Source organism: Phacochoerus africanus, chromosome 2, assembly GCF_016906955.1.
Source record: "Phacochoerus africanus isolate WHEZ1 chromosome 2, ROS_Pafr_v1, whole genome shotgun sequence".
In the NCBI taxonomy this organism is placed as follows: Eukaryota; Metazoa; Chordata; class Mammalia; order Artiodactyla; family Suidae; genus Phacochoerus; species Phacochoerus africanus.
The window spans coordinates 56,972,690-56,995,715 of record NC_062545.1 but is presented as its reverse complement, the minus strand read 5'-3'; the positions used below and the strand labels follow the sequence as shown (position 1 = coordinate 56,995,715).

The following is a 23,026-nucleotide window of genomic DNA, read 5'->3' as shown; positions in this document are numbered from 1 at the left end:
TCGGCAGAGGAATGATGTTTTTTCCCCAAAGGTCTCAGCAGATGTAACCGCAGCGCAGATCGCCAGGATGACCTAACTCAGGCTCTCTAAGAGAGACAGCCATTGGGCCCTCTCTATTTACTGGGAGGATTCTGATCTTACTGAGATCGTCCAGGCATTCAAGGGCTGAACTGCTGGGCCAGTTTCCCACCGACGCTTTATGATGCCTTCTCCCAAACCTCAAGCTCTTGCAGGTCAGATATAGCACAGGTACTTAAAACCAAACTGCTGTTATAACTTGCCAGCATCCAGCTTCATATGTAATACTTTAACTAAATTAGTCTGGTAACTTGCTAATGGACATAGTTTATAAAGCGCCTCCAGTCACCCCTGTTTAACTCGAAGGGAGAGACAGTTTGGTAAAGCAGAGAACACCGCCATGTAGTGGTACTCTGCTCTCCGATTCCTGCCTTTGCCAATTATACACATTAGTTAGTAATTTTGAGACATGGACTCTCTGAGACTCCCAAATATATAAAATTTTCTCTAGAAATGTACAGACAAAACTCATAAAAAATGTTTTGGGATTAATTTCAGATGTTTCATGGATCCCTAGAAGTACTCTGAAAAAAAGAAACTCATTTCCGATGCTCCAGTCTCTCGCCCTTAGAATTTCTCTAAAGCTGGTTTCCCTAATCCACGGCAGAAAGAACTTTCCAAATTCCCATTCAAACTCAGATTCTGTCGGGACGCCAAATTTGACCGGGGAAGGGCGATCAGGCCCTTGAGCTATGACAACAGAGGAAAGGCCCCTTTCTTAGTAAAACGGATGCATTTATGAAATCTGCGGACCAGTCTACGTGTGGAAAGAGGCTTGGTTTCACGATTTCTGGAGTCTCCATTTGCTGCCTAGAAAGGAAAATAAGAGTCGTCCTGCGGGACCCCAAACTGTGCCAGCAGCGCATGCGTGGAACCACCCTAAGAAAGGGGCTGAGATGGGACCCGCGCGGGGCGGGGCGAGGGAAGACCGCCCCTTTAGTTCTCCTGGGCGTTAACTCCTTCCCACCCCTCCCCCGAGCTGTCTTTCTTCACCTCTGACCTCGGAAAGAAGTGGGTGGGGCCTTTGGGGGCGGAAGTAGCGGTGCATTGTGGGTTAGTCTAGAGTTGAGCGGAATGAAAGTGGCGCGCGGTCGCTGACAGTAGCCCGGGTCGGGGCTGCTCGGGTTCGGACGCTGGCCGGGATTCGGGTGCCTCGGACCTCGGGTGCAGAGCGAACCGCGAGGAGGCGGCGGCGGAGGCGCGGCGAGCGTTGGTGGAGGGGGCGGCTGTGCGCGGCCCCAAGACATGGCTCACAACAAGATCCCGCCGCGGTGGCTGAACTGTCCACGGCGAGGCCAGCCGGTAGCAGGTAAGCGGGACGGGGGGTGGTGTTCGAGTGCCCGAGCACCCGCGGGTCCATGGGTGGGCTGAGGGGGCGCAGCTTGCGATAGTTCAGTGTCTGATGGTGGTGTTTCAGGACCGAGATGTGCTCGGTCCGATGAAGCTTCGTGGATGAGTGTTTGGGAACCTGGACTGGAGCAAGTGGGGGCACTTGTCAATATCCAGTAAGGCTGAGTGTTGCCATCGGGAAGGTAGATAGGGGGTTTGTGTGGCAGGAGCTGAGGACCAAGGAACTCAGTTGGCAATACTTTTCAGCTTAGGAGTTTGTGAAAGGTTCTTGGAAGGGGAGGGGACAAGTGTCAGTTTTGAGATGAAGGAGGTTGCTAAAGAGGAGGAGGAGGGGCAGTTTTTAAGCGGTGAAATTGATCTACACTGAGACTGGAGGTTTGTTTTTGTTTTGTTTTGTTTTGTTTTTTAACATGACTCTCGTTGAGGGCTTTTTCATCTTTGACTTTGACACAACAGACTTTAAATTTAAAGCCTGATAAATTTTGACTTCCACGCGCGCAGGTACACACACACCCTGTGAATCACAATCAAGGTAGTAAACACATTCAGCACCTTTTATGGTTTCCTCCTGCGTTTTGTGATCTCCCCCGCGCCCTCAACCAGTGATCTGCTTTCTGTCGCGGTAGATTTAGTTTGCATTTTGTATGCTCTTTTTTTGGGGGGGAATCCTGTGTTTTCTTTCACTCAGCATTTATGCATGTTCTGGTATGTATCAATAATTCGCTCTTTTTATTTCTTAGTATTCTGTTGTTATGAATACAGATTCGTTTATCCATTTACTTTTTGATGGTCCTTTGGGTTGTTTCCAGTTTTTGACAATTGCAGACTAATTTGCTGTGAACATTCACCTACCTTTCTTTGTATGCACATGTGCTTTCATTTCCCCTGTGTAAATTTTTAGGAGAGCAATGCATCATATGGTATGTGTGCATTTAACCTTAAAAAATACCAAATTCTTTCCCACAGTTATAATATTTTGCATTCCTGCTATCAGTGTATGAGAGTTCTGTTTGCTCCACATCCTCTTGGACACTTGATTTGATCAGTCTTTTAAATTTTACCCACTCTAATAGCTGTTTAGTACTTATTATGGTTTGATGTTGAGCATCTTTTTATGTGCTTCTTGGCAATTTGTGTATTATCTTTTGCAAAGTTTCCAAATCTTTTGCTGACTTTAATTTTTAATTTTTTATTTTTGTCTTTTTAGGGCCGCACCTGTGGCATATGGAGGTTCCCAGGCTAGGGGTCCAATCAGTTACAGCTGCCAGCCTACACCACAGCCACAGCAACGTCAGATCCTAACCCAATCTTCGACCTACACCACAGCACACAGCTCACTGCAACTCAGTATCCTTAACCCACTGAGCGAGGCCAGGGATGGAACTGCCACCTCATGGTTCCCAGTTGGGTTAGTTTTCACTTTGCCACCATGGGAACTCCTCTTGCTAACTTTAAAAATTGTGTTGTTTGTCTTATTTTTGGGTTGTTAGTGTTCTTTATATATTGTAAATGCAAGTCCTTTGTTGGGTATTTGCTTTTAAAAGTCTTTTCTCCCATCTGTGGCTTGCCTTTTCACTCTCTTTTGAACAGTTTCTTTTGAAAAGTGAAAGTTATAAATTTTAACTAGCTCCGTCTTAATGCTTTTCCTAGAAAGTGTTTTGAAACAAAGGATTCTGTAGTGAGCTACGTTTCCTTACTAATTATGTACGTGTGTAGTATGTCTGCCTCGTTCTTTAAAATTGTTGGAAGAGAAGAGTCTGCAGTCAATTTTTTTTTTTTTGCTTTTTAGGGCCCCACCACCCTGGGACATGGAAGTTTCCAGGTGAGGGGTTGAATTGGAGCTGCAGATGCCAGCCTATACGACAGCCACAGCATTGTGGGATCCAAGCTACATCTGTGACCTATGCTGCAGCTCAAGGCAAAGCCGGGATCCTTAACCCTCTGAGCAATGCCAGGGATCCATCCTGCATCCTCATGGATACTAGTTGGCTTGCTGAGCCACAACAGGAAGTCCTGTAGTCATTTTTAAGTTCAGATTTTCTAGTTCTTCTAGTTTGTCAGCTTTTCTTCACATTTTATATAAAACCCTCAGTCAATAAATAAGGCCGTATAAATAATGGATAAAACTGATACTGAGAGATAATCTGAAGTTCCCGTCGTGGCTCAGTGGTTAACGTATACAACTAGGAACCATGAGGTTGAGGGTTTGATCCCTGGCCTTGCTCAGTGGGTTAAGGATCTGGCGTTGCCGTGAGCTGTGGTATAGGTTGCAGACGTGGCTCGGATCCCACATTGCTGTGGCTCTGGCGTAGGCCGGTGGCTACAGCTCCGATTACACCCCTAGCCTGGGAACCTCCGTATGCCCCGGGAGCGGCCCTAGAAAAGGCAAAAAGACAAAAAAACAAAAAACTGATACTGAGAGATAATCTAAATAAGTCTTAGGATGAAGAAATGTTTTTCTTTAATAAAAACGAACTTTGCTTTAAGTTCTTTTTTTTTTTGTCTTTTTTGCCATTTCTTGGGCCGCTCCCGCGGCATATGGAGGTTCCCGGGCTAGGGGTCTAATCGGAGCTGTAGCCGCCAGCCTATGCCAGAGCCATAGCAACGCGGGATCCGAGCCGCGTCTGCAACCTACACCACAGCTCACGGCAACGCCGGATCGTTAACCCACTGAGCAAGGGCAGTGACCGAACCCGCAACCTCATGGTTGCTAGTCGGATTCATTAACCACTGCGCCACCACGGGAACTCCTGCTTTAAGTTCTAATAATTTTTATAGGCATTTTCACTTGTAAATTCTACTTGATAGTCACTGTACTTTTTTTCAAATGAATGGATTATAGTTCTTTACATTTTTCTTTATAAGTCTTACTCTCTGGACATTTTGACTTTTTTCCCTTTGCCATTTCTAGCTTAATATTGAATCCTTTCCCTTTATAATGTAATTTTCTCTACAGAGTTATGAAAAACTCTTTAACTTAGATGTCTGGCTTCTTTTCCAACCTGGAGCATGCTTGCTGGATCCTTTTATTAGTGTTACCTGCCACACTGATCTGTGATAAAAAGAAAATCATGAAGATCTTATCAAAATGACTATTTTTTAATTTGGAATTAGAAAAGCCTGCTCTTAGTTTAAAGAACAGACTTTTAATACAATAAGAAGATGGCAATGACAAATATAAGAACATTGACTTCTTGTTAGATGAATGGGACAAATGTGATAGCGACTGGGGTTGGACAGCAGCAGGTAAGGTGCTAAGTTCCAGGCAGCTTTCACCTCTCTAAGAAATAGAGTTTTGTTCATTTTTTCCCCTCTGTCTCCTGGGCATGAAGGGTTAGGAATAAAAAGTTTTTCCTTTTTATTGTGTTGGAATATTTTGACCCCCGAAAGTTAGATTCTTGATTGTTGTGCTGAGTGAGTCACTAAGCTCACCTACCTGATCTGTGGGCCCTGGACAGAACTGCAGACCTCCTGACAGCCAAACTGGATCTTTAGGGGAATCAAGTCTGCTTTGGCTTATGCTGCTTACTAGAAAGTAAAGTGAATGCAACATAAAATTCTTGAGAAGTTTCTGTGAATTTCCCTTAAAATTCTGTCTTTCTGTGTCCTAGAAGTGTTCATGACACATTGTGTATTTTATTTTTTATTTTTATTTTTGGCTGCCCCAGAGGCACAAGGAGTTCCTGGGCTATGGATAAGATGCGAGCCACTGTTGCGACCTATGCTGCAGCTGTGGCAACGTTGGATCCTTTAACCCTCTGTGCTGGGCCAGGGATTGAATCTGTGTTCTGGTGCTGCAAAGAAGCTGTGATCCTGTTGTGCCTCAGTGGTGGGAATACCTGTATTTTAGATAATGGAGGGTTGGCAGTGTTTTACAGTAGTAGAACAAGAAGTGCTAGCTATATTCTTGCAAGCTGCAGAGAAAAATAAGGAATCATTCACATTCCCAGTTTTTATAGCCTATTTTCTTGCCATTATTTTTTTCTCACTATAAAAGTAATTCATGTTTGGAGTTCCCTTATGGCTCAGCGGGTTAAGGATCTGGATTTCCTACTACTGTGGCTCTGGTTACAGCTGTGGTGCAGGTTTGATCCCTGACCCAGGAACTTCCACATGCTGCAGATGTGGCCAAAATTAAAAAAAATTCATGCTTATTGTATAATTTCTTTGATATTTTGCATATTGAGGAAAATGTGTTACGACTTAAATGTTCTCATTGTAAACATTAGGATGAATCTTTTTAGTGCTAGAAGTTCATAATTTTTCTGAATCAGAGGGAAGATGGCACTAATTTGTTGACTATGAAGTCACTTTCTCTAATTAAACCAGACGTCCAGTGAGGAGCTCCTGGAGATAGGGTCAAGCTATATTTCTGAAGAATTCCTTTTTTTTCTCTTTCTGATTTATAGATTTCAGGTGAACACTTTGAAGAAAACATACTGCTCATTTCTTTAAGGCAGTTTGTTCAACATAAAATTATTTTGCATGTACTACGTGTAAAGAACTTCTTAGGAACTATGGGAATATAACTAATACAGTCTTTTGATAACAGTGAAGGTTTTGAAGTCATTTTTTTCTAGCAAATATTTGTGTGTACTTTTGCTGGTTTTAGGGACTAGGGAGATGATGAAGATATAGTCCCTCACCTTAAGAGCATATGGTGATGGTTTCATGGGAGTAGCAAACCATCATTTTAAAACAGTTCTGTTGTAACTATTATCAAATATCATGGGATATTAGAGGTCATAAACCTAAATCTTTGTATGAATTTAGGGAAAAAGAAGGGGATCAGTGAAGCCTTCTCAGAGAAGGTATATGTGAATTATCTAGAATAAATAGAAGTTTGCTAAATAGATTATTGGTTCCTTTTTTTTTTTTTTTTTTTTTTTCCTGTTTAGGGCTGCAGTTGTGGCACATGGAAGTTCCCAGGCTAGGGGCTGAATTGGAGCTACAGCTGCTGGCCTACACCACAGCCACAGCAACATGGGATCTGAGCTGCATCTGCGACCTACACCCCAGCTCACGGCATTGTTGGATCCCTGACCCACAGAGCGAGGCCAGGAATTGAACCTGCATCCTCATGGATACTAGGCAGATTCTTCGTTTCTGCTGTGCTACAGTGGGAACTCTTTTTTTTTTTTTTTTTTTAAAGGGTTCTGTTAGGATAGGATGATGATGGAGGGATCTTAGACTGAAAGTGAGGATATGGATGTGAGGGTGGAGAATATCAACCAGATTATATAGGCTTTAGGGTGTTCTAAGGGATTTTAATATTTATATACTGCCTTTTTTGGTCTGTGCTCACAGCATGCATAAGTTCCCTGGCCAGGGATCAAACCTGCACTATAGCAGTGACTTTAGCCATACCATTGACAATGCTGGATCCTTAACCGCTAGGCCACCACAAAACTCCCAACATTTATATACTTATGTTTTAAAATTTTAATTTATTTTTTTATATCTGCATCCAAGGCATATGGAAATTCCCGAGCCAGGGATTGAATCCGAGTCGCAGCTGGGACCTATGCTGCAGCTCCAGCAATGCCGGATCCTTTAACCCACTGCACATGGCTGGGTATCCAGTCTGCTCCTTCTCAGGGATCTGAGCTACTGCAGTCGGATTCATAAGCTACTCTGCCACAGCGGGAACTCCCATATATATATATATATATATATATATATATATATATGTATATATATATATATATGTATATATATATATTTTTTTTTTTTGGTCTTTTTAGGGCTGTACCCATGGCATATGGAAGTTCCCAGGCTAGGGGTCAAATCGGAGCTACAGCTGCTGGCCTATGCCTCAGCCACAGCAGCACCAGGTCTGAGCCACGTGTGTCACTTACAGCACAGCTCACAACAACGCCAGATCCTTTAACCACTAAGCGAGGCCAGGGATCAAACCCTCATCCTCATAGATTCTTAAGCCACTGAGTCACAGTGGGAACTCCCTCATATATTCTTAAACTGCATGAGCAAACCATTGCGTTTCTTAAGCATTGGGATGAGATGATTTAACTTCAGTTTTATTTTTTTAAAGTTGATGATTTGACTTCATTTTTAAAAAGATACTTTGATTACTCTGTGTTAATGAATTGAAAGAGATAAAAATGGAAGTGAGGAGACTAGGCATTTGCCGTGGTAGTCTAGATGAAAGATAATGGTGATGGTTTGGAAATAGAATTGAGGAGTAGTAGGCTGATTTGAGAGATATTTAAGAGGGAAAATGGACAGGATTAGGTGTTGAATTTAGAATGAGAGAGAGAGACAAAGCTTAGTCTTAAAGTTTTGCTTATGCAGTGGGATGACTGAGATCATTAGGACTTATTGGTTGGGAAGCAGGTTGGAAGAGGTATTCTTAAGCTCCTGATTTGCTCAAGTAAAGGTGTTGAGTATACAGTTGATTCTGTGGTTTGGAATTCAGACAAGTTTGAGTTGGAGATGTACATTTATCAACATAAAGACAACATTTAAAGACATGGTAGTTGATAAGTCAGGATAAGGAATGCTAGTTTCTCTAACAACTCCAAGGGTTCCTGTCAGCATGCTGAGTTTATCTCTTGCTCATATCACAGTGCTGCATTGTGTGTCAGGCAGCTTTCCTGGGCAGCTGTTCTCCCAAGTGGTGACTCTCTGGGCTCTTTCCATCTTGCCATAGTATCCTCTTAAACGTGTGACTTCTTCTTTCTTGGTCTTTTTAGGGCGACAGACGTGGCATATGGAAGTTCCAAGGCTAGAGGTCGAATTGGAGCTGTAGCTGCTGGCCACAGCCACAGCCACGCCAGATCCGAGCTGTGTCTTCGACCTACACTGAAGCTTCTGGCAACGCCAGATCCCCAACCCACTGAGCAAGGCAGGGATTGAACCCGCGTCTTCATGGATACTAGTTGGGTTTGTTACCCCTGAGCCACAACGGGAACTCCTGAACATGTGACTTTGAAGGTTGCTGTGGAAAGGGAATAGCAGGAACGGGTGATCTCTCAGTAGTGTTATATCTTACCCCTGCCCATATCCCATTGGGCAGGATCTAATTACATAGCCCTCATCTAACTGCAAGAGGAGCTAAGAACTATATAGTCTTTCTGTGTGCTATGGAAGAGGAAAATGAATAGAATCTGTGAACAGATAGCATTGTTTCCGCCATGGAGTGGAAGAGACCAATCCAGAGATTGTAGAAAGAGTAGAAGAGGAGGCCCAGAATGGGACCCCTAAAATCTGGCATTTAGAAGTTTGGTAGAGGAAAAAAGAGGGAACAAAGGAGTTGAGAAGGAATAGCCTGAAATTGGGGGTAGTGTTAGGTGGGTGGTAGAAACTAAAGGAGTCCAGTGTCATGGAAGCCAAGAGAATTTTTCAAGAAGAGAAGAGTTGCCAGTTTTATGTGATACTGCTGAGGTCCTAAGACACCAGAAGAGTTAGGAACAAAATGGAAGGGAGGAGGGGTGATTGATGGTTCTTGAGAAAGCAAAATGGAAAGGAATCCAAAGCAAAGTGAAGGGGATTTGCCTTTAATGGGAGGAAGGACAGGAAATGAAAGAGAAAATGGACTCAGATACAGAAAGTTTTATAACTGCAAAGGTGAGACAAGTTTCTGGCAATGGTGGAGAAGCTTCGTTAAATAGTAATTATATCCATGGACTCTGTGTCTAGATCACTTGGGCTTGAACCACTGTTACCTCATTTACTAGAAGTGTGACAATGGGCAGGTTACTCAGTCTCTCTTGCTTTGGTTTCCTCATCTGTAAAATGGGAATAATAACATACATTCATGTTAGAAATAAATGAACTAATCTATGTAAAATGTTTTAAGTCATGTCTGATATGTGTTAAACACATAAAGTTAGTTTCTGTTTCTTTTTATCTTTTCTTTTAGGTGAGTATAACATGAAGCTATCAGTTGAGACGGTAGGGGAGCTCGGTATATTTTACAAATGAGAAAAAGATGTGAAATGGTTATTTGTCATAGGATCACTTATGAGAGTGGTGATTTATAGTGTCACCCATCTGCTGTCCTCTGGGATTTTCTCCAGGGACTCGAGTTGCATAAGTGTAGGTCCAAAGAAATCAGATGGTTGGGTTTATCCAGGTCCAGGTTTTTCTCAGGAGAGTGTGACTGAGTAATGGGGCATGAGCATGGGGGTTGAGGGTATGTAGAGGAAACAGGATCAGACCTCTCAGTCAGCAGTGAGAAGGAGAGAGGTCTAGTGGGGTGAAAATTCTAGCATACCATATTATTACTTGTCATGTTTATTATTTGTAGTTTATCTTTACCTACTAGAATATGGGCTCCATGAGGGCAGGGATTTTTGTTTGTTTTTTTCTTTTCACTAATGTGTTCCATGCATCTAGAATAATGCCTGGTACATAATAGGTGCTCATTAAATATCTGTTAGATAAATGAAGTGTAATAATCTAGGTGAGATGATGGTAGAAGTGGTGAGAACTGGTCAGATCTTGAATATATTTTGAAGATATATCTGATAGGCTTTGCTGATGGCTTGACGTGGGGTGTTGTAAAAGGGAGAGGGGTCAAGGATAACTCCAAAGGTTTTGGCCTGAGCTACTAAAAACAAAGGTGTTACCATGTGCTGAGAGGAGTCTGAGGATTGAGAGCTCAGGTATGTATATCTAGCCTGAGATGTCCGTTAGACTTTTTTTTTTTTTTTGGCCCTCTCCTCCCACGCCCTGCTTTTCCAGCCATGTTTCTTTTTTCTTTTGCATTTTAGGGCCGCACCTGCAGCATATGGAGGTTCTCAGGCTAGGGGTTGAATCGGAGCTACAGCTGCTGGCCTACACCACAGCCACAGCAACGTGGGATCTGACCTGTGTCTATGGCCTACACCACAGTTCATGGCAATGCCAGATCCTTAACCCCCTGAGCCAGGCCAGGGATCGAACCTGCAACCTCATGGTTCCTAGTTGGATTCGTTTCCATTGAGCCATGACAGGAACTCCTGTCCGTTAGACAGGAGTGGAGGCTAAGTCAGGTAGGCAGTGTAATATCTGAGCTGGAGTTCAGAGAGGTTTGGCCTGGAGATACACATTTGTGAGTCAATACATTGATGACTTTTAAAGTGTGAGGCTAGGAGTTCCTGTCGTGGCGCAGTGGTTAACGAATCTGACTAGGAACCATGAGGTTGTGGGTTCGATCCCTGGCCTTGCTCAGGGGTTTAAGGATCTGGCGTTGCCGTGAGCTGTGGTGTAGGTTGCAGACAAGGCTCAGATCCTGCGTGGCTGTGGCTGTGGCATAGGCTGGTGGCTATACTCTGATTAGTCCCCTGGCCTGGGAACCTCCATATGTTGCGAGAGCAGCCCAAGAAATGGCAAACAGACCAAAAAAAAAAAAAAAAGTGTGAGGCTAAATGAGATGCCAAGGGAGTGAGTATAGATGGAAAGGAGGTGCAATACAGAGCTCCTGGGATAGAGAGGTCAGGGAGATGAGAAGCTAGGAAAGGAGGCTGAGGAGAGGCCACAGAGATAGGAGGAAAACCAAGAGGATGTAGTATCCTGGAAGCACGTGAAAAAAGTGATTCAAGAGCTCCCTCTTGAATTAAACAATGATCAATTATTTGAGCACTGAGAATGGGCCATTGGATTTAGAAATATGGAAGTTACTGGTGATCTTGAGTGGTTTTGTAGAAAGTAAAATAGAAATAGTTATCTTTTTATGAAATTCAGATTAAAGGCTCTGGACAGATATTAAGATTTCACTTAGATAATATTTTAGGTATGTATTTACTCATAATGATTTTATTGTATTTTAGAATACCAATCAGCTAAATAAATGTTTTAAAAATTGATTTTATAAGATGACTTCTCCTGTCCTTATATAGTGATCAAAAAAAAAAAAAAGGTCAAAAGTCAGTCAGTCTTGCTGGAGTTAGAATTGCTTATATTTTTAGAGAGTGATTGTGGTTAGTGTGCTTCTCAGCATGATCCTTCTCCTGAGATGCAGGATAAGATGCTTAAGTTGGAGAAAGTTTCAATATCATAGTAAAAAAGTATAATAGGGATTTTAAAGAATTGATTTAATCAGTCACCAGTTTTCTAGTACTATATCTTTAAAGATTTTAAGGCAATAACTTTTTAAGGTAGTGGTTTAGAACTTGAGTCTTTTTTTTTTTTTTTGTCTTTTTGCCATTTCTTGGGCCGCTCCCGCAGCATATGGGAGGTTCCCAGGCTAGGGGTCCAATCGGAGCCGTAGCTGATGGCCTATGCCAGAGCCACAGCAACTCGGGATCCGAGCTGCATCTGCAACCTACACCACAGCTCACGGCAATGCCGGATCCTTAACCCCCTGAGCAAGGGCAGGGATTGAATCCTCAACCTCATGGTTCCTAGTTGGATTCGTTAACCACTGCGCCACGACGGGAACTCCCTAGAACTTGAGTCTTTATGGAAGTTCCATTCACTGGTAATTTTTCCTTTGCTATTATATTTGATTGTCAATTTCTAGAATTTATATTGTCCTTAACAGTTCCAAGGCAGTGCCTCTTAAAAGTGTAGTGTAGCTTGAGACTATTTCATGAACAGTTCCATTTAAAACATTGTAAGGAAATGATTTTGAGATTTGCTAATTATAGAGTTTTAACCTGGAACATTTTTCATTAATGAAAATTATTGTCCATCTTAATGTTGTTTAGGAAGATTCTTACCTCTGAAGACAATGTTGGGACCAAGATATGACAGTCAAGTTGCTGAAGAAAATCGGTTTCACCCCAGTATGCTGTCGAATTATCTAAAGAGTCTGAAGGTGAGAAACAACATTTTTGATACTGCTTTAACTACTGTATCCCTCCCTTTTTCTTCAGGTGGCATTTAAAATAAAAGCTTTTTATTTTGAATTAATTAATTAACTCGAGGAAGTTGTAAAAATTGTACATAGAGTTCTATGAACCCTCCCCTAGCTTTTCCCAATGTGACATCTTATATGACTGTAGACAATATCAAAAGCAGGAAATTGACATTGGTACCATACTGTTCATTAGATTGTAGACCTGACTTTGTTTTTCAGTTTTTATATACGTTCATTTGTATTTCTGTGTATATAAATCTGTGCAGTTTGACCTGATGTGAAGATTCACCGTGGCAGCTACAAAACTGTTCCTTCTCCACAAAGGAACTCCCTTATGCCACCCCTTTATAGTCAGATCCTCTTCCCATCCCATCCCTGTAGGCCAGAAACTGCTAACCTGCTCTCTATCTGTAGTTTTGTTATTTTGTGAATGTTATATAAATGGAACAGTATGTTACCTTTTGGGATTGGCTTTTTCATTAAGCACAATGTCCTTGAGGTCTATCCAGATCGTTTCATGAGTCAACAAAAATTTTGTTCCTTTTTATTGCCGAATAAACAGTATTTAGTTGTGTGGATGTGCCAGAGTTTATTTATCCATTCTCTTGCTGAATGGTTAAATAACAGTTTAACTGAGAAGATCCACATCAGGGTGTTGGCAAGATTGGCCCCTCCTGGAGGCTTGGAGGAGAATCTTTCCCACTATTTTCTCCTAGTTTTGGTGATTGCCAGCAGTTCTCCATGTTCCTTGGCTTGCAGCTCCATCAATCATCTCTGCCTCATTCTTGACAATCCGTGTGTATGTGTGTGTGTGTCTCCAAATTTCCATCTTATAAGGACATGTCAATCCAGTATGACCTCACCTTGATTTTATTTGCAAAGAGGCTATAACCCTATTTCTAAATAAGGTCACATTCACATGTACCAGGAGTTAGGAGTTAAACATGTTTTTAGGGGGCCTATTTCAACCCATAACACCAGTCATTGTTACTCTTTTTTATTTCATACTCTTAGTAGCCTATTATTATATCCTCTGTTGGTACATTCAACAAATATTGGTGCCTAATACATGCAAGACTCCTATTATAGTAATGTTTCCACTTAGTTTTTGATAACCTGTTACTCATTCTTATCTCTGTGTTTGGGTCTTTGTTTACTGGTGAACTTTTAATTTTTATCTTCATTACTAATATACATCTTGAAAGTTATTAACATTTACAGCGCTCTAGATATTTCCTAGGCAGAGTGCAAAGAGTTTGGGCTTAGAAACCAGTTAGCCTGGCTTTGATTTCCACCAGCTTGTTACTTACAGCTTTGTGGTCAAGTTACATAATCTCTTCATGTTTCCATTTCCTCTTCTGCAAATAAAATTAGTGCATGTAAAGCACATGGAATGGCGCTTGGCACAGAGTAAGGACTTCATTTAAATCTCACAGCAGTTGTATAAAGTGGATACTATCATCCTAATTTCATAGATTGGGAATCTTATTAGGAATAAACATGTATATGTAATAGATGTATGATTATATGTGTGTATATACACAGATACATTCACACACAAATGTTGACACATATCACACACACATACACATATTTACACATATACATATTGGGCTCAGGGCAGCTAAGTCACACAGTGCTGTGTCTCCATTTCCTTAGCTAAAGCATTGCTGTGAATTTAGAAAATTCATATTTTCTTGCTCCATACTTTTCATTCACTTCTTATTTTGGACCTGGAGACAAACAGTATGGGTTCTAATTCTAACTTACTGAGAAGCTATATTATGGTGTGTCTCCTTGCTTTTGGCAGTACATATCCTCTAAAGGAATTAAGATCACCAGAAGCTATGTTGAAAGAGAAGAGAAATAGGCCCAGAGGTGCAGTTTGCAAAAAAAAAAAAAAAAATGCCATCAGAAATACATGGAAGTGAGAGCTTACTTGATTGGTAGCACTGTCCCTTGTCCACACATGAGCTAAGGAATCTGGAGAAATCAACAGAGCACATTAAGGCATTTAGTTATATTTCAGAAGTACACAATTTTGTCTACTTAGTGATGTATGAAATTCAAATTTTTTTGCCATTGCCTCCCACACCCCCGTATCAATGGAGTTGAATTATTATGTAGACCAGTCTCCTTTAGGCAAATCTAACAACGGGTATTCAATAAAAGCAATAATAACAAAAGAGAGAAAAATAACAATAAAAAAATACAGGTTTTTTCTCTTGCCACTCTTCAGAGTCTGTGCTTCAAAATGAGGTGGAAGATGTATGAATTAGCTGTTCTTTTACTTGACTCAGTGTGGGTATGCATTTCTTTTTTTTTATGGCCGCACCCACAGCATATGGATGTTCCTGGGCCGGGGATTGAATCTGAGCTACAGCTGTGACCTGCACCCCAGCTGTGGCAACACCAGATCCTTTAACGCGCTGCACCGGGCTGGGGATGGAACCTGCCCCTCTGCAGCCACCCGAGCTGCTGTAGTCATATTGTTAACCCACTGCACCATGGCAGGAACTCCTGGGTATGCATTTCTTGTTGAGACAATCTTGCCAGACTGAGTGTGATTCTAGTTGTTCAAGATTTTTCAAACCTGTGGCTCCTGAACACACACCAGCTACTTCAGTGACTGCTCAGTGGAAGAAATAATGTTTTTGTTCTAATTCAGAAAGAAAAACTGTCTGAGAAATGGGAGTAAGTTTTCAGTGAGACTCACTATATGGCTATATGTACTGTTCTTTATTGATTATTTAAGAGATTTATAAGGGGCTTTTTTTTTCTTTTTTTTTTTTTTTTTTTTTTGGTCTTTTTGTCTTTTTAGGGCCACACCTGTGGCATATAGAGGTTCCCAGGCCAGGGGTCGAATTGGAGCTGTAGCTGCTGGCCTATGCCAGAGCCATAGCAACGCCAGATCTGAGCTGTGTCTGGGACCTACACCACAGCTCATGGCAACGCCGGATCCTTAACCCACTGAGTGAGGCCAGGGATCGAACCTGCAACGTCATGGTTCCTAGTTGGATTCGTTTCTGCTGGGCCATGACGGGAACTTCTACAAGGGACTTTTGACTGGGCACACTTTTTGTCCTATGTACTCACTTTAGAATTTAACTGCCTAATGTGTGATGTACTGATGGCAGCGTGTAGTGCTAGGTTGATGTATGCCTGGAGCTTGGGTTGGGGTGTATTTCAGGTAGATACTGTTCCTGTTCTAGCAGAATAGATATGGAAAATTACATCAGTGTTTGCTTTTTAGGCAGACTCTTGTAATGTTGAAGGGGAGTCTGTTTTGCTTATGTTCTAATTTCATCATTAGTTTGGGGGTTAATTTATTTCATTAAGTACATGCTAAGTTCTGTGCCTTGAGTAAGACTTGGATAAGTGGCACTTTCATTATTAATAGTTCACTGGCAAAGTGAACATAAGATCTCCCTCATTGTAGATGAAGGAACTGGCCTGGAATATTGCCATTTAGGCAACTTATTTTGGAAAAGATTGAGTTACTAGTAAACCTGTCCTTTTTTCTTTCTCTTTTTAAAGGTTAAAATGGGCTTGTTGGTAGACCTGACAAATACTTCAAGGTTCTATGACAGAAATGACATAGAAAAAGAAGGAATCAAATATATAAAACTTCAGTGTAAAGGGTAAGTCGTGTATGAAGATTTTTAGTATTGAAGCCTTTCACTGAAATTTGTAATCTTTTTTTTTTTGTTTTAATTATTTATTTAATTTATACTTTTCTTAAAAAATTAAAGTATAGTTGATTTACACTGTTGAAGTAATCTCTTCTTTTAAAAAAATGTGTCTGTATTACTAGACATGGTGAGTGTCCTACAACGGAGAATACTGAGACATTTATTCGTCTCTGTGAGCGGTTCAATGAGAGAAACCCACCTGAACTTATAGGTATGTTTGGCTTTACTTTACCACCGTTGAATATTTTATTTTGTGATTGGGTCTCCATTCTCTTTTTTACAAGAGAGTTGATATGGAAGTTTTTTTCAACTAATCCCCAAAAGGTGTTTATTAAAGTAACAGACTAACTTTTGTGAACTGTAAAGTGTATTTTTGTAATTTTTTTATGTTTTAAGATAAAGCCCTAATTGTCTCTGTTCAGTTTTGCTGTTGGGAAACTGTACCTTAAACACTATACATTTATTTTTTGTAATTTTGGATTTTTGTACTGTATATATCCTTCGGAGCCTTTTTTTCATTCAGTACTGTATTTCTAAGAGTGATCCATGGTGAGAGATGTAACTGTAGCATTCCATCACATGAATATTCTATAGTTTATCTACTTTCCTCTTGGTGGACAGTTCTTTCAGCAGATATTTATTGAACATACCTGTGACCAACAGTAGACATAGTAGAAGTCAGACTCTGATTTATTTTCAAAGCCCACACCTTTTTACCAGACCAGGGACTGACTCTGATCCTGCAGCTGCGGCAACATCAGATCCTTTAACTCACTGTGCCAGCTGGGCATCGAACCTGAGCCTCTGCAGTGAGCCAACGTGCTACAATCGGATTCTTAACCCACTGTGCCCCAGCAGGAACTCTTTTTTTTTTTTTTTTTTAAATCATCTTTAAATTAGCTGATGTAACTGTTAATTCAGGCAGTTAGCCAAGTTGTGGGGTACTGTAGACTTAGTGGAAATGTAAATACTGTAAAAATGTCAATACCGTAGACTTAATGGAAATGTAAAGTTCTCAAAACATGTACACAGAAATCTCAAACCTTTTCTGATCTTTAGGAAGGACTACAGCTTCATAAGCCCTTAATCTGAAACCTGTGAAGTCACATGTTTCCTCTTCTTACCATATATGTTACCTCCCCTGGAGTCAGTACCCCTAATTTTTCTTTATTGTGGAATTTCCAACCATAACCAAAAGTAGGGAGAATAGTGAAATGACACCTCATGTATCCATCATTCAGCTTCAGTAATTATCATTTTGCTGATTTTTTTCATTTTCCTTCTCCTCCCCTTAGCAATTTTTTTTTTTAGTATTTTAAAGCAAATTACAGATAAGGTCATTTCACTAAAAATATTTCTGTGTGCATTTCTAACTGATAATGATTTTTGGTTTTTAAATAATCACCATGTAGTTATACCAAACAGAAAATTCCTTGATGTCATCCAAAGCCTAGTCCAGCCTAGTCCATTTTGAGGTTATCTAAAAATTATCTTTTTTAAAGTTAGATTTTCAAAACAAGATCCAACAGTGTCCACATAGTGTGTGTTATTGTCATGTCTCTTAAATCTTTCTGATTCTTTTTTTTTTTGTCTTTTTGCCATTTCTTGGGCCCCTCTCGCGGCATATGGAGGTTCCCAGGCTAGGGGTCTAATCAGAGCTGTAGCTGCCAGCCCACACCAGAGCCACAGCAATGTGGGATCTGAGCCGTGTCTGCAACCTACACCACAGCTCACAGCAACGCCAGATCGTTAACCCACTGAGCAAGGTCAGGGATCAAACCCACAACCTCATGGTTCCTAGTTGGATTTGTTAACCACTGCACCACAATGGGAACTCCTCTCTCTCTTTTTTTAATGCCACAATTTGTTGGAGAAACCAGGTCATTTGGCCTATTCCATGTTCTGGATTTCTCTTGAGTGCTTCCTCATGGTATCGATTAACTTTTCCTCTGTCTCCTGTTTGTCCTGTAAACTGGTAGTTAAGTCTAGAGGCATAATTATATGTTTCCAGCAAGCATACACCATACTTGATGTTGTATGGCTCCTTTCACAAAACCACATCAGGAAGCACATAATGTCTGGTTGCCCAGTTTTTAGTGGTACAAAGATGAGTAAGTGGGTGCGAGGGGTGGCATCTTTTTCCTTCATTGGAAAGTTTTTCATCTGTCTTTTATCTAATGATTTTATTACCCATTGTTGCCTTGATACAGTATTTCATTGGGGTGGCAGAACCCCCTCGTTCTCTCATTTCTTCCTGATTCTCTCATTTCTTCATGGATTAGCTAGAATTCTTTTTTTTTTTTTTTTGGCCACACCTGTAGGAAGTGGAGGTTCCTAAGCCAGGGATTAAACCTGTACTACAGCAATGACCCGAGCCACAGCAGTGACAGCGTCAGATAACATAACCCACTGATCCACCAGGGAACTCTTGGGATTCTCCTTTGTTGTTGCTTCTCAACAGTTTGGTTATCCTGAAATGCAGTTTGTACTGGAAAGGCGAGTTAAATGTTTGATTTCCAGAATAATGAATTGGTATCTTATCAGTCTCCAGTGGTGATTGATTAATTTTATTTTCTTGGAGTATCTGTATGAATTCATGAATTTTTATGTAGTTGGCATATTTAAATCTGTTGAAGTCAGTATTTATTCTTATGCCTAAATTGCTTCATCCTAGGCCAATGGGAGCCCTTTTAAAGTTGGTTTCTATATTCTTTTGATATAGCACTCCATCAGTCTTTGATGCTTTCCTTGTTTTCTTTTTATTTTATGTTTTTTGGCTGCACCCTTGGCATGCAGAAGTTCCCAGGCCAGGGATTGAACCCATGCCATAGCAATGACTTGAGCCATAGCAGCGACTATTGCCAGATCCTTTAACTGATAGGCCACCAGGGGATTCAATTTTCCTTGTTTTCTGGTATATGTTTTCCAGATCTGAAATCAGTTATTTCTCTAAGGAGTCTGGTTCATTTTAGTGGAAAATAGTATTTAGAGATAATCTGGGTGTAGAGAGCATTCCATAATTAAACACATTGACATTTCTGCAGGTAAATATATGAATATTCATTCACACTAAGTGAGAAAAATAGACTATAAATAACGTCACATCAGTTCAGGTCAGATTTTGTCCCCAAATGATCTACCAAAAATCTTAGTTTTTTAGAGCTTTTTTGAAATTATGATTCTAAATAGGAGATTATAGAGCTTGTGTTTGCATGTATAGAAATAACTGTTTTGAGGATAGGAATCTTGTGGACTGGAGAAATTTAAAAAATCTATTTTGTGTTAAAGAAAAACAGCTGATTTTTTGGTGAAATGGTAGGCTATATGTAATAGATACATAGCTTAACTAATGCCTCTAATAACTTTAGGTGTTTCTAGTTATCAATACATGTGACAGATTTGTGAATATGTGTTTTCATGAGTAGCATACGTGTATTTTGGTTAAGAAATTTCTTTCGATTAAATAATGTTTAAGGTAACTTGGCATATAGTAAATTCTTAATAATTGTTCTTTTTTTTTTGCCTCATTTAGAGCAAGGGTGTCTCATCTTCAGCACTGTTGACATTTTGAACTGGATGATTCTTTATTTGGGGGACTCTCCTATGCATTGTAGGCTGTTTAACAGCATTCCTGGCCTTTGCCCACTAGATCTTAGTGCCACTCCACCAGTTGTGACAATTAAAAATGTCTCCTGACATTGCCAGATGTTCTCTGGGGGGTGTGTGGCAGAACAACCCTCAGTTGAAAACCATTTATTTTGACTGATCAGATAAGTTTTTTGACATTAAAAATTAATTTATCTGACTAGTGAGATAGAAAGGAAGTTGTGTATATTGGGATCAGATTTTATTTAAAAATATATGTTTCTACCAGCCCTTCATAAGTCACCTCTTCCTAATTTATACTTATACTCTATTATGTATGTTTCTATAGTTATAGCTCATCTTTCTCTTCTTTATGTTGGGGAGATTGTTTCCTCTCTTGATTTGACTCTAAAACAACTATAGTCTTCCCTTAATATGTATATTGATGTTAATCTTCTGAGTGCTGTATAAATTTATATTATTATAATAGCTTACCTAGAGAGTGAAAACAAGTTTGAATAAGAAGTGACTTGAGGGAGTTCTCACCATGGCGCAGCGGAAACGAATCCGACTGGGAACCATGAGGTTGTGGGTTCGATCCCTGGCCTTGCTCAGTGGGTTGGGAGATCTGGCTCAGGTCCTTCATGGCTGTGGCTGTGCTGTAGGCCAGCAGCTGGAGCTCCAATTTGACCCCTAGCCTGGGAACCTCCGTATGCTGCGAGTGCAGCCCTAAAAAGCAAAAAAAAAAAAAAAAAAGTGGCTTGAAATAGTTAACAGTGAGCTAATCTTTGGTAATAAACTATGCTTTGCTTGCCACTAGATGGACCCATTCTCATAATGAACTGAGGAAAACTGAAAAAAAAAAAAAAAAAAAGAAAACAAGCTTTTTTTAAACATTGAAGGCACTCAGGCTTAGGCTTATAGTATACTTATGTAATGGAAATTTTTTTTAACATCAAATACATAATTTTTCTGTGGAGATTTGTTTGATAAAGGTTTTTGTAACTTATCTTACTCCTAACCCTTATCTTACTTTAAAAACCCAGTCATCTGTTATGAAGTATAATATTACCAATAAGGTAAAACTATATATTTATATAACAAAGAATATTAAAAGAGCACTGGTATTTTCTTAAATTATATATCATCACATGACTTAATCACTTAATTGGCAATTACGCTTACATTTTCTATTTATAAAAATATTTAATCATGCTAGAGTAAAAATTAGATGCCAAAATAGTAGTGGTGTAGCTGAGAAACATAACTAAAGTCAGAATATTTGTTGCTTAAATTGGGTCCACAATATAGAATGGAAAGGAAATTTACATGTTGGGGTAAGATACATATAGAATAAAAAAGTGTGTTGACAGCTGACATCTTTGCATAACTTTTGAGAACCCTTTTTTTTTTTTTTGGCTTTTCAGGGCCGAACTTGCAGCAAATGGAGGTTCCCAGGCTGGGGGTCAAATCGGAGCTACAGCTGCCAGCCTACAGCACAGCCACAGCAACTCTGGATCTGTGCTGCATCTGCAACCACAGCTCATGGCAACACCAGATCCTTAACCTACTGAGTGAGGCCAGGGATCGAACCCACAACTTCATGGTTCCTAGTCGTATTTATTTCCACTGTGCCACAGTGGGAACTCCTGAGGCACCTTTCTGACAAAGCATTGGAGACAATTTATAGAGTTTCATGATTATAGCATTTTACTTCTAAGGGGTATGTTTTTCTGCTTGAGGCTCATCTCTCCATTTCTTTTTTAAAAATCTCTTCACAAACTTCATTTCATTTATATCCTTGTTCTCTATTACTTTCAGCCTCTGTGATTTAACCAAGTGCTTCTCAGCCTGTAAACATATCTAAGCTTCTCATATTAAACTATCCCCCCCCCCAATCCACACCTTTCTTTCTATTTTATATTTCCCCTTCCCCTTCCTAGCCAACTTTCCAAAAGGGTGATACTCGAATCCATTCATTCCCATTCCCTTCACTGCAATCTGGAGTCCTCCTTCTGCACTCTTAAATAGTGACTTTCAGTTCTCATCATTATGTCAATTTAAAGAGTTGAATCTTGGAACTTCCTCTTTTCTTGGTGAACATGACCCCAAGTTATATTCTCTTTGTTTCCTTCACCCCATGACAGTTCATTCTTGGTCTTTTTTTAATATGCCCCCCCATTCTTTTTTTTTGGCTTTTGCTTTTTAGGGCCACACCTATGGCATATGGAAGCTCCCAGGCTAGGGGTCAAATCGGAGCTACAGCTGCCAGCCTACGCCATAGCCACAGCAACACAGGATCTGAGCTGAGTCTGTGACCTACACCACAGCTCACGGCAATGCGGGATCCTTAACTCACTGAGTGAGGCCAGGGGTGGAACCTGCATCATCATGGATACTAATTGGGTTTCAATGAGCCATGATGGGAAACTCCCCTGCCACTGCCCCGCCTTATTCTTGAAATGTTGGTTTTTCTCAGATTTCATCCTTAATTGTTTTCTCTTGTTTTTACCTACCCATTCTCAGTGATCTTATCTGCACCACAGACTCCTGAAATCAACTATGTGCTAATTATTCTTGAATCCATAGCTCCATCTAGACTGCTCTGTGAAGCTCTTTACCATTCTTTCTAAATATTTTTTTTTGTCTTTGTTTTTTTTTTTTTGTTGTTGTTGCTATTTCTTGGGCCGCTCCCGCGGCATATGGAGGTTCCCAGGCTAGGGGTCTAATCGGAGCTGTAGCCGCCGGCCTACGCCAGAGCCACAGCAACGCGGGATCTGAGCCACGTCTGCAACCTACACCACAGCTCACGGCAACGCCGGATCCTTAACCCACTGAGCAAGGGCAGGGACCGAACCCACAACCTCATGGTTCCTAGTCGGATTCGTTAACCACTGCGCCACGACGGGAACTCCCCTCTTTCTAAATATTTTTAAGTCTCAGAGAATCTTAAAATCAGAACATCCAGCTGCCTTGCCTTGAAGACTTACTTCCTTACCTGGTAAATCGTACCACTGCCCTATTAGCCACCCAAGTCACAAAAACTCCTACATCTTTTTTCTCAGTTTTGGCTGTTATTCACCTTTGAATTGCAGGTTCTATCTTAAATGCTTCTTCCATCTGCCTCTCCTGGTTGTTCTCATCACCATGTCACTCAGACCTGTATCTCACACATAAATTCCTGGGATGGGTTCCTTACTAGTTGCTTGCTTCATTGATGCACCCTCTCTCTTTTTTTGTTGAGCTGCCATTGAAGTGGGTTTTCTAAAATGTGATAATTTAGTAATGTATACCAAGCTGTTTTTATTACTTTTTCAAAGTAGTTAAAATGATGTGGAAATGCAAACATTTTTGGAGTTTATGAAGCTCATTTGCAGCTTTTCAGAACACAGAGATAAGACTGTACTGATCTTGAATATGTCATGAAAAAAAGCTTAAGAAAATAAATTTCTTTTTCTCAGCAGGTTTTTCTTCTAAAAGTTTATTTTGAAAGATGTACAGGCTAATGTAGAGATAC

General features: G+C 40.5%; 1 protein-coding gene across 2 annotated transcripts in view; it reads left to right on the top strand.

Annotated features, from left to right (window-relative positions):
• The first annotated feature begins 1,128 nt into the window (after positions 1 to 1,128).
• The window catches only part of RNGTT (RNA guanylyltransferase and 5'-phosphatase), a 205,861-nt gene continuing 183,963 nt past the window's right edge, over positions 1,129 to 23,026 (top strand). For both annotated transcript variants that reach the window (XM_047760902.1, XM_047760913.1), the window contains exons 1-4: positions 1,129 to 1,387; positions 12,081 to 12,190; positions 15,770 to 15,873; positions 16,047 to 16,135. In XM_047760902.1, coding sequence (XP_047616858.1) covers positions 1,324 to 1,387; positions 12,081 to 12,190; positions 15,770 to 15,873; positions 16,047 to 16,135 — 367 coding nt within the window. In that variant the 5' untranslated portion in view covers positions 1,129 to 1,323. The remainder of the gene's footprint in view (positions 1,388 to 12,080; positions 12,191 to 15,769; positions 15,874 to 16,046; positions 16,136 to 23,026) is intronic.